We start from the raw sequence: 12,506 nt of genomic DNA, 5'->3' as shown, positions 1-12,506 counted from the left end.
TATTAGCATAGATAGAATATACCGAAGAGCCAATGATTTATGTTTATATGTGCTTCACTGGAGGTGGTAGAAATCTGCAACACCACATTGATATCTCCAGTTCTGCAAAGGATGGATAACCATGGTTCTGTACTGCAGTTTTATAATAAACTGCCTAGTTTCCCAAATTCAAATTCAATTTCAATCATGAAAGACCACTGTTATAGAAACCAGGATTCAACCAATGCTGGTTTACAACTTAAAGCCCCAATATAGTAGTTCCCCTCCAACTCAATCATCATCCAGATTTAGAAGTATATCACCATTCCTTTAGTATCACTGACTCAACATCCTGAAGCTCCCACCTTAAAAGCATTGTGTGTACACCTCCACCAAATGCACTGTCATAGTTCAAGAAAATATATCACTGCCACTTTTTCAAGGGCAACCAGCCATCGTAGTTACTGTCTGGACTAGCATTGAATGCTAGTCCAGCTAGCAACCTCCACATCCCATGAAAATGCAGGAAATACTCCGCAAGTCAGGCAGAATCTGTAGAGGAATAAATAGATTTAATAGCCAGAATATTGTTACAAAATCTGAGGTCCCATTGTCATGACTGAAAGCAGGTCCTGAGCCCACTGATCGATAATAGAATCCCGGATAGGATTTTGCCAACAGCCGATTAAGAGGCTACCTCCTGATCGAGTGTCCAATTGAGGCTGGTATCCTGTTTCTCAAGGCTGCCTGCTCAATCAAAAGGCCGAGTGTTCAGCAGCACCATTAATAGAGAGGCCACTGTTAAAGCTGCAGGAAGGAGATGGTATCTTTATGCTGTGGTGTTTGCAAAAAAAAGTTTAGATTTTTTTAAATGTTCAAGGACCAGGTTGACAGGTCCCAGCAACTGGAGTAGTGAACCTTCTAGCAACAAAGAACAGGACCTCTAAATACTACACTAATATTTCAGACCTGATATTCATGACTTTATTCTGCATCTCCTGATTTAGCTTCAGATCATCAGAAGGCCCCACCTCTCTCTGAACTGGCTCAGTTGTTAGACCCATCACCCAGCCTAAAAACCAAAACATATGAAAAGCAAATATTAGCATAAAAGACATCAGTTATTCTTAAAACACCATTCATAATATAAATGCATACAATCACTCTGCAAGCATGATACTGAAAAGAAAATTTAAAACTTAAATTTATCAAAAATGACATCAGCCACTGAATGTTAAGAATTCTAGGTTTCAACTGAAATTATAAAAACAATTTTTTTGTAAACCTGAAACTACATACTGAATTCCACTATATTTATCTTAAAAACAGAACAAACATCCAGCAGACAATGTATACAAGTGTGTTGGGTAGGTCTTTTATTTTGGCTATTTTTACCCTTTTAGAACTCTCAGCTCTATTCTCACTAAACTGCTGACCATTCAACTTCTATTCCCATCCACCAATTGGACACTCGATCTGGTGCTCACAGTTACCAGAGACATTTCCAACCTCCTGAATCTGCTGCAGTCATCTTTTCCTCAAAAGTACTACATATCAATCCAGATTTATGGCTAACTTCCTGCAATCCATATTTTAACATCTCCAAACATATTTTTGCCTGCAATGCTAGCCAAAGTCAAAAGTTATATGCTCTGACTGTGTTGTACTATCCATTCCCAATTGTCAACCTGTCTAAGTATCTGACAACGCAGATCACACATTCTTTTTCACATTTTAGAGTGGTCTTTGAAATACTGTTCTTGGGTCTCAGTCTTTCCAATTCAGCTGTAACCACAGAACATCCTCCAACAACTTCTCTTCAAACCCTGGAGTAAAACCTTTGGAGGTTCCCAAGGACTTATCGTTCATCTACGTATACTTATCATCTAAACACTGCCTTTTGACAATATTGTTCATAAACAACACATTAGATTTCAAATGCAAAATGACAACTGCCTGCTCTACATCTCCATCTCCTTAAACTTGTCCTCCATCTTTATGTTGTCAGACTTGTTCTGCCTGAGCCAACATTTCCTACATTTCATCAACAGTGGAAACACTGAACACTACCTACTCCATTTCCTCGCCAACAGTTCGATACCTCTCTAGGCACTGTCTCAGATTGTCCACATCGTAACTCACACCTAATTCCAAACACCATGGCAGTCTTGGTCCAGTGTGGCAACCTCTTGGCCCAGCATGGACTTCCGGCCTCAAGATGATTCCAGAACAGTCTGGCAGCCTCAAGAGATGAAGCCTGGCGTGGCCAGGAGACAAGGCCCAGCACGGACTACAGGTTAGGTGCTGGCATGGACTGGGTTAGAAGGTCTGTATTTCTGATCATTTTATTTCTTTATTTTTCTAATTAATTTTTTTCCCCTAAGCATTTGTACTTCAGAATCTGTACTTTAGTACCTTTGTGCCTAAGATGGCACCACGAGTGGCAACTTGTCAACTTCTTACTTGAATGTGTGTTACAATAAGGATAATTTTAATTCTATTCACCACTGTATTCAGTGACCAAAACTGGCTCATCGCCCATTAAGTTTAACTGCAAGGTTTTCATTCTAACATTTCTAACAAAGCTTTCACTGGTCTCCATCCTCCTTATACCTTTAGTCTTCCCTAGTTTTGAACACCTTTAACAGCTCTGCCTCCTCATATCTGGCCATTAAGCTTTACCCTAACATTGACAATAGTATTTTGAGTAAGCTGGACCTTAAGGTCTGGAATTCCTTTTCACTCTTCCTTTTCTCCTCCTCACCTCTCTTTCCATTAAAACCTAGACCTTTGATCAATTGAAATAGTCATACTTAAATTTAGCCACCTCTCCACCTTTGGCTCAGTATTAATTTCTGTCTCATCACAATCCTATGAAGCACCTTAACATGTTTAACTGCAGTAAAGGTGCCATATAAATATTGTCATTTTTAAGTAATAGAATAAAACACAATATTTTGAAATTAATGTTTGTGCAGAACAAGACAAGACATTAGTGTGTTCTAATGCTCTAATTAAGTTGCAAGTGAAGTTGCATGTTTAATCACGATTGTTGCCACAGTCCTTACCATTTAGAACTAACTAAGCTGACACAAACTCAGTTGTCAAGATTAGAGTGGTGCTGGAAAAGCACAGCAGGTCAGCCAGCATCTGAGGAGCAGGAAGATCGAAGTTTCGGCAAAGACCTTCATCAAACTCAAACCTTCATCAAAGAAGTGAAACTATCACTGTATTCTAACAGATGAAAGGCTTAACAGACAATCAATTTTTCAATGTATAATTTCAGTTACATCACACTGCAAATTTTTGCTATAAATTCTGTGTTACGATCGAGCCCTCCACTATCACCTGATTAAGGAGTGTCACTCCGAAAGCTAGTGTGCTTCCAATTAAACCCGTTGGACTATAACCTGGTTTGTGTGATTTTTAACTTCATCAAACTCAGTTGTCAAGACCTAGTCAGCATTAACCTAGCCAGAATATTAGCAGACTATTTTAACGCTTGGAATATCATAGCAAAGCACAATCCTGTCTTTAATTAACATTCACATACATATATTTTCTGGAAACATCAATCATGAGTGGAACCATAGCGAATACTTTCCCTAGAACAGATACAATGATAACAACTGCACTGTTGACCAGCTGAGATCAAATACATAATCCAACAGATTGGCTGTATGTGTTTCAGTAACAGTTAGCCAATACATTAAGATATTGAGGAGGCTCGACAGATTATGTTATGTTTCTCTAAACTACAGCCAATTTAAAACTGGAAGATCTATTTTCTTACCTGTATATGTTGCAGTCAAAACTTCATCATAACCCTCTTTTCCAACACACCCTCCTTGAATAGAAGTGATGCTTTCAGCCAAAGTCTAGAATGTGTAATTGCACACAAAAACATAACTTCTGTAAATGCTCCAGAAATATTTTAAGACACACTTCTTTATTTCCCCAAGTAGATAAAAAAACTTTTTTTACTTGTTGCCTCCATCCAATTACTGATGGAGGCAGGCCGTTCCACACTCCTACCACTCAGAGTAAAGAAACTACCCCTGATAACTGTCCTAAATCTATCATCCCTCAATTTAAAGCTATGTCCCCTTGTGTTAGCTGTCACCATCTGAGGGAAAAGGCTTTCACTGTCCACCCTATCTAACCCTCGGATTATCTTATACATCTCAATTAAGTCACTTCTCAACCTTCTTCTCTCCAACGAAACAGCCTCAGTTCCCTCAGCCTTTCCTTGTAAGACCTTCCTTCCATACCAGGCAACATCCTAGTAAATCTCCTCTGAACTCTTTCCAAAGCTTCCACATTCTTCCTATAATGCGATGACCAGCACTATCTGCAATACTCCAGGTGCAGCCTTACCACTGGACATACATATGGATTACAATGGAACGGTGTAGGTTTAATGGGCATCAGATTAATTTCACAGCATGAGAACCAAAGGGCCCATACTGCGCTGTAATGTTCTACGTTCTATGTTCTAAGTAGCCATGGTAAAACTGAAGTCAATGAACTCAGCAGAAACCTCTCCACTGGCTGGAATCATACCTAACACAAAGGAAGATGTTTGTCATTGTTTGAGGCCAAATCATCACTGCCCTCGAGCATCATTGCAGCAGTTCCTCCAGATAGTGGGTGACACCTAAGCATCTCCAGGTGTTTCATTATCTTGTTAGGAAGACCATTAAAGTCAGAAACTGGGACATTTGAAGTTAATTACACATTGTTTCAGTATCTGAGGAGTTGAGTGCCCACATGTATCCAGGACAACATTCATGCCACCTAAGTGTCAAGAAATGACCAGATGCAATTAAAGAGAATCTAATCAATTCTCCTTGATGCTGAAGGATATTACCATAATTGACTATACTAGCATCAACATCCTGGAATTACTACTGACCAGAAACTCAACTAGACCAACCACCTAAATACTTTGGTGACAACAGTAACTCTGAAGCTGGGATTTCAGAGACAAATAACTTATCATCTGACTTCTCAGAAGTGTGGGCATTACCTGCAAGGCAGAAGTCAGGATTTTGATGAAAAATTCTCTATTTGCCAGGATGCTTCAATACTACCCAGAAAAGCTCAACATCATCCAGGCCAAAACAGTCCTCTGTTGGCATCCATTCAGCACTTTAAATGTCTACTCCCTGCATTAGCAGTGCATAGTGGCACTATCTATAGATGTGTTGCAGTAGCTGGTCAAGATTCTTTCAAGGGTATTTTTCAAACCAATGATCTCTACCACCAAAAAGAAGGAGTTTGCTGGCTTATGGGAACACTTCCACCTACAAGTTCCAAAGCACTAGAAATAAATCTCCATTCCTTTAATTTTACTGAGTCAAAGTTTATGAAGTCCATTAAAGTACAATGGATATACCTTCACTACATGGAATGTAACAGTTGAAGAAGGCACCTGACATCACTTTCTCAAGGACAATCAGAAATGGGTAGTAAATGCAGATCTTGCTGGAGATGCTTAAATCCCTTAAATGATTAAAAAGATGGGGGGGGGGGGGCGTAAGGGAAATACATCTTTTAGTGGGTGCCATGCACACATCAGGGGCAATCCCTAACCACCCAGCTTTATACCTCCAAATTTCAACCCTATTCCTAAGGTCCCTTACTCACTGGAAAATCCCTGTCTCCAGCATCCAAGACGTTTCTCTCAAGACTATTCGTAGTCGCAGCAGTGCCCACTATTGATTTATGGCAGTTTCAGGACTGCACAAGTAGCCAGTCAATTTGAGGGCACTCAGATTGCTTGTGTTGGAGTCTGACCTTTTCTCTTCTGGAGGGTGAATCAAAGGAAAACCTTTTTCCTTGAAATAAGCAGTTACAATTTACAATTCTGTGCCCAATGGAGAGGTGGAAATATGTTCAAATATGACTTCAGAAGAAAATTGGATAAGTAGAATTGAGAGACTAATTGCCCTTTGAGACGGTCAATACAAGCTTGTTCTGACACGTGTCACTCTCCTGTGCTATAATCAGTCTATGATTCTGTCAGTTTTCAGTAATAGGATTGTGTAGCTTTTAAAAACAGAATATAACACCATCACTTAAGAGAAGTGCACAACACCAAGATTTTTAACTTTTCACATTTGCAGTTGTTTGCTGTCAGAGTGCTCTTCCCTTATTTATATACCTGCATTAAAATGCAATGACACTAGTTTTTTGTTAGGAAGTGTTTAAAAAAAACTAAATTGCAGATATACTGTTCTAAATAAATCTCTTCCTGATCCCATTTAAGTAATGAAATGGATGTCAAACAAAGTAACCTTTCAAATTCTTGAAATCAGTAAGCCCAAAGTCTTAGTTGGTTAAAATCATGATAATCAGGTGTTGATAAATACATTTTAAAAATGAATTTTATTTCAAATAAAATATATACGCAATACCAAATGAGGGGGATAGACAAAAAGGAAAAAAGGAAAGGGTAAAAATACAAACTAATGACAGTGAGAAAGACCACGTAATAAAAGAAATGTCTATGCCAATTGGTTTAATTCCACTTCAAAACAAGACTATATATCTAAAATCAAATGTTTACGCTTGAGTTAATTAACCTACATTTGAATTACAATATTCCTTTAGTTCTCAAGGAATGAAAACTTACATGTTCAAATCGCAGGACGGGCTCACTGTTGTCATTGAACCCATAGATTTCCACTATTCCATCATCACGGCCAACAAGTAGCTCTTTGACTCCATCTCCCAGAATATCATAGTAGTCAACACACAGAACACCTGCAGTCCATGCAAAAAAAAGGAGTCTATTTTTCTCACCTTTTTCATTATTATTCTATTTAGTTGACCAAATAGTTTGTATAATTCTCATCCCAAATTACATTCCAGGTATTGCACCATTCTAATTTGGACCTATATTTTAACCCCTCACAATCCTTAAATTCTACACACTGTGGATTCATTTTCCTAACAAGGACAATTTGTCCAAAGAAAACGGAGATTGGGCCAGCATTGACCAGCAAACAGGAACAGAACTCCTAATTATTTCCTCTATCATTCAGGGATACCATGGGCAATTGTGGCAACCCCCACACCATCCTGATGTACAGAAGATAAGGAATCAGTGATCTGGATTTAATCTGAAACCTTAAAAATTACAGATCACAGTATTATAGCAATGCATTTATGTAGTGAGCTGTTGAAGGAAAAATCGACAAATTTTTATTTAATACTGATTTTGAGCAGGGATACATTTCGTTGTTACAATGTATGAACCAAAGATTATATGTATGCACCAAATGGCATAATGGGTGAGCTGGCTGGATTTTCCCACCTCTGGGCCATGACCCAGACACATCAGACAGTGCGATGGCAACTGCCTACAATGTACTGGACAGCTTGGTTATGTAATTTAAAAGCCTGTTCAGGTTAATAAGAGGCTTGCTGGAAATTTTCAGTGTATCTGTCAGCCCCCACAGCATAGAGCCAAAGACACAGCAGACTGGGATGCAGCACCTGAGGATTGATTTGATGTCAACATATCTACTCGGCCACAGCTGGAGTATTGATTGAGCTCTACGAGCTGCACACATTTCTTATTAAAAAGCTTGTAAAGTGCAGAGATTACCTCTTCTCTCCCTTACTTGCAATGGCAGCTGCAATTCCTTTAGAGCCCACCAATTGGTGCCCACCAATCATCCCTAATCAACTGGCAAGCATGCTGACTGGTCACCATCTGTACCTTTGAATGTTGTGTCAGGTTTTTCAGATATGGTGCACGGATAATATCTAAATTTCAGCCTGAAGTCAGGATAACAACTCCAAAGGAAATTTCAACTGAAACTTTGGCATAAAGTTCAAACAATAATTTGAACTAAAAAACAGGATTCCAGTGTAAGGTAAAATAATACTGAAAACAGAGCCTTTTTAAAAACTAATGAAGTGATTTGAAATAGACATGCCTAATAATGGATGAAAGTGCCCAATATTGAAATTAAACATAGCTTACCAACTCTCTAAATTTAACTCAAGTAACAGGATGTACTAAATGAACAAAAAGGCAATGATTTCTCAGAGGAAAAATATCTCAAAGTTATTTGACAATACAAAGCAGTCCTTGCCTCCCCTCTTTTTCTCATTGGAGATTTCCCAGCGATGCAGTGGAGAGCTTTTTGTGATCTGGACCAGTCCTAACTTCCCATCACATGTTCCATACAGTAGGTCTTCTCCCATGTCCCCTAAGCATATTGAATAATTAGACAAATTGCAATTAACTGACCTTACACTAGATCACAATATCTACAAATAAAACATGTCTTTTCAATGAAACAATCAAAAGAGATGCTGTTGGAAAAAAGTGCATGTCAACTATTCTGGTCAAACAAGATGAGGTGAGCAATGATCATGCTACTACAAGGACTTATCATTGCTTGCCAATTTGATTTTTCCCCCCTATTTTCTTCAGAAAAACAGTTTACTGCTGATATTTATCACTTTACTTGAAGATTAAATGGTAACTAAAGCAACAGGAAGACAAATCATTTGCGCCCACACGGTATTCACATTGCTTTATTGCCAGCATGAATTTGGGAATTCTGTATTTAGTAACATTCAATACTGGAAATTACACAAATGCAAGTTGCTTCCTTACAGCATTACTTAGTTGAATGTGCTGTAGGGAAATATTATGGCTAAGATCATGGTTTTGCCTGTCCTCTCTTGTTAGCAAAGCAAAAGGATTTTGATAATAAAATGTGAATGATGAAGATGGTGCTGTAGCAGCACCATACACTGAATTTGCATGAAAACAAGCTGCCATCATTTCCTGCAACATGAAGTGTTTTGGAAATGATCATTTTACTCCGGATCATAGTTGATCTTTCAATGTACGACCAATTGTTGTTAAATAAATCACAGTAATAATCCTACATACAACACCAACTTCATACTTGCCTCCATTTCCATTGTGTAATGTTAGGACTTTAGGTGCTCCAGGAACCTCCACTTCGTACGACAGATCAGATCCCTGGTTAAAACACAGCAAAGCTGTCAAATATGCTAAACATGATATAAACAGAGACAACTTTAAATGTCAGAAATGCACCAACTTATATTTCCACTGACCAATTAAAAAAAAATTAATATGCCAATGTTTAAGAGGCAAAGAGATTAAAAACCTATTACTGGAAGATACTTAAATGAATCACTGGGCCATTAAGGTTTACATCACAAGGCCATTCAACCCATCATCTCTGAACATGATTTTTTTTTAAGTAACCTAAAACTAATCCTACAAACAAACCTTTTGCTATTTTCCAACTTCTTCCTCAACTCAAATATTCAGGGTTACTCCAGCTATTTTTCCCATTATGACTTATTCATTATTCATCCACATCCAAGCTAAGATCCTATCACTTACTTTAAACTATAGCGTTATGTAAAAGTCTTTAAACCAAATTTCTACAACAATAGTGTCACTCATTTCTACATTAACAATCTTATTTTACTCAGCTCAGACAGCCTGTTCATATACTGGAACATAATTTCTCTCTCTCTCTCTGCAGCTCAATAGCAATGAATCCATGAAGCTCTTTTGGCCATATCCAATTATGAATCCATTATATTTCACACTATTTACACTCTCATTACTAACTCATTAATTGACAAACAAATCATATCTTAACTTGTTTCTTCAAAGCCTAGTTCTCCGTTTTCCATGTTAAATTTGACTGTCCATCTCTATCTCGTTTATCATTCTGTGTTCATTGACAGAGGGAAGATCTGTGAGAATATCCTGCTGCGCCCAGAACTACAGATCTCTCAATATAGCAGACATAAAGAGCCTCTCATTCACAAAGGCATGCTAAACAATTGGTCATCATTTACAATCAATAGTTAAACAATATCAGAACTTAACTCATTATATTTTCCCAACTAGTCGCCTCAATTTTTTTTTCTAAATTTATGCAATATGTTTCACATCAAAACCAATGATCTTCCCAAATGTAATTTGTTGGTAAATAGTCAAAAAGTATACAATAACAAATCTGTTGCTTTACCTTCAAAACTCTGAGCACGCGATCTTGGCAGGCTAGTATTGGTGTAATGTGACCAATTTTTTCCACTGGTAAGCAGATTATATCATTGATCTTGTCACTGGAAAGGTAATAGTCCTGATCTTTACAGTCACAGTAGTGATTATAGATATAGTTTGCACACAAGAAAAGGTCTGCACCAGACACGTACCTATAAGGAATCAATATTCAGTGAGAATTTTCTGAATATATATGATGTAAGTGAAAAGGCTATTCAAAAACTCACAAGTACATTTTCAATGGAAATAATTAGAGAAAACATCATATTATGCTGCAAACTGGCAGCCTTTTGACTGGCCAGACGATAGTGTTGACCACCACAGCGCAAACTGTGTTCAGCATCAATTGGAGTGGTACTTGATCCCCACATGGAAGTTTGTACTGCATTTGCTTGGCAAAGATGCTGAAGAGTTTGCTGGTCTGCTTCTCTGAGCCTTTTCCTTAGTTGGTTTGAATTAACTTGGGATGCTGGTATCCCGTCACTAAGTCACCCTTTACTTACATGTGGAAAGTCCTTGATCCAGTTTCCTCAGAGCGACAGGATGTTTGATACTCCTATTTTTAATATGTCAGCCAGGGCTTCCTGATTGGACCAGATTAACAGCCCCAGTCAAGAAGCTCATATTGTAAGAAGTCCACCTGGCTGACCTTGTAACAATCACTACAGTTGATTTTTCAATTTCTACTTCTTCATCCAATTTCCCTCAAAATATTGTCCACCAGTCACAACTATCAGTGACGGTCTTCCAGTTGTCAGGTCAATGTCACCATATGGGGCAGAAGCAGGGACCTGAGTTCGATTCCATCCTCAGGCGACTGTCTGTGTGGGGTTTGCATGTTCTCCCCGTGTTTATGTGGAATTCCAGTGGGTGTTCTGGTTTCCTCCCACAGTCCAAAGATATGCAGGTTAGGTGGATTGGCCATACTACATTGATTTGATTTATTACTGTCATGTGTACTGAGGTACAGTGAAAAGTATTGTCTTATGTGCTTTACAGGCAAATTGTACTACACAAGTGCATCAGAGTAACAGAACAGTATACAGGATACAGGGTTACAACTGCCAAGAAGGTGCAGAGAGAGATCAACAGTAACATTTAAGAAGTCCATTCAAAAGTCTGAAACCTGCAAGGAAAAAGCTGTTCTTGAATCTGTTCATAAGTGTTTTCAACCTTTTATAAATCTGCCCAATGGGAGAGGGTGGACGAGAGTGGAAGAGGGTATATCCAGTGTGGGAGGGGTCTTTGATTATGTTGGTTGCTTTCCTGATTCAGCAGGAAGTACAGATGAAGTCAATGGACGGAGGCTGGTTTGCGTGATGGACTGGGCTGTGTTCACAACTCTCTATAGTTTCAAAGAAGAAAATATACAGCCCAGGAACAGGCCCTTCAGCCCTCCAAGCCTGTGCTGATCCAAATCCACTGTGTAAATCTATTGCCCAATTCCTAAAGATCTGTATCCCTCTGCTCCCCACCTACTCATGCATCTACCTAAACGCACCTTAAATGAAACTACCGTGCCTGCCTCTACCACCTCTGCTGGCAACTTGTTCCAGGCACCTACCACCCTCTGTATAAAGTACTTGCCGCATGTATCCCCCTTAAACCTTTCACCTCTCACCTTGAGCACGTGACCTCTCATTATTGAATTCCTTACCTAGGAAAAAGCTTATCTCTATCCACCCCGTCTATACCCTTCATGATTTTGTAGATTTCAATCACATCCCTGCTCAATCTCTATTTTTCGAATGAAAACAATCCTAACCTCTCTTCATAGCTACAACCTTGCATACCAGGCAACATCCTCATAAACCTTCTCTGCACCCTCTCCAAAGTATCCACATCCTTTTGGTAATGAGGTGACCAGAACTGTACACAGTATTCTAAATGTGGCCGAACCAAAGTAATGTACAATTTTAACATGACCTGCCAGCTCTTATTACTCAATACCACAACCGATGAAGGCAAGCATACCATATGCCTTCTTGACCACTCCATCCGCCTATGCGGCCACTTTCAGGTTACAATGGATCTGAACTCCCAGATCTCTCTGCTCATCAACTTTTTCCAAGGCTCTTCCATTTACAGTACAGTTCGCTCTAGTATTAGATCTTCCAAAATGCATCACCTCACATTTGCCTGGATTGAACTCCATCTGCCACTTCTCCGTCCAACTCTCCAGTCTATCTATATTCTCCTGTATTCTTTGATTCAAGATGGAGGATGGGGACAATTTCTGGCTGTAACAGCTGATCCTTTTTTTTTTTGAGGCATTTTAGGTGCTGGAGGTGATTTCCTCGAATTCCAGGAGGAGTAAATACTGTTTCATATGCTGTTGCATTGTTTTGAAACTTTGGGAAAAAAAAAGTCAAAACAACAGCATTTTTAAACGGGAGCAGAGCAGACAAAGGAAGCACATGGTGAGGCCATTGCAGGAGAGATAGAG

General features: G+C 38.9%; 1 protein-coding gene across 4 annotated transcripts in view; it reads right to left on the bottom strand.

Annotated features, from left to right (window-relative positions):
* bbs7 (Bardet-Biedl syndrome 7) overlaps positions 1 to 12,506 on the bottom strand; it is an 81,003-nt gene that overhangs the window by 50,720 nt on the left and 17,777 nt on the right. For all 4 annotated transcript variants that reach the window (XM_072584217.1, XM_072584218.1, XM_072584219.1 and 1 more), the window contains 6 exons: positions 10,026 to 10,212; positions 8,920 to 8,992; positions 8,088 to 8,204; positions 6,617 to 6,747; positions 3,773 to 3,857; positions 949 to 1,051 (listed from right to left, as the gene is read on the bottom strand). In XM_072584217.1, the coding sequence (XP_072440318.1) occupies positions 949 to 1,051; positions 3,773 to 3,857; positions 6,617 to 6,747; positions 8,088 to 8,204; positions 8,920 to 8,992; positions 10,026 to 10,212 (696 nt within the window). The remainder of the gene's footprint in view (positions 1 to 948; positions 1,052 to 3,772; positions 3,858 to 6,616; positions 6,748 to 8,087; positions 8,205 to 8,919; positions 8,993 to 10,025; positions 10,213 to 12,506) is intronic.

Source organism: Chiloscyllium punctatum, chromosome 14 (assembly GCF_047496795.1).
Source record: "Chiloscyllium punctatum isolate Juve2018m chromosome 14, sChiPun1.3, whole genome shotgun sequence".
Lineage (NCBI taxonomy): Eukaryota > Metazoa > Chordata > Chondrichthyes > Orectolobiformes > Hemiscylliidae > Chiloscyllium > Chiloscyllium punctatum.
Note: the sequence above shows the minus strand (reverse complement) of the source record. Positions and strands in the feature narration are given on the sequence as shown.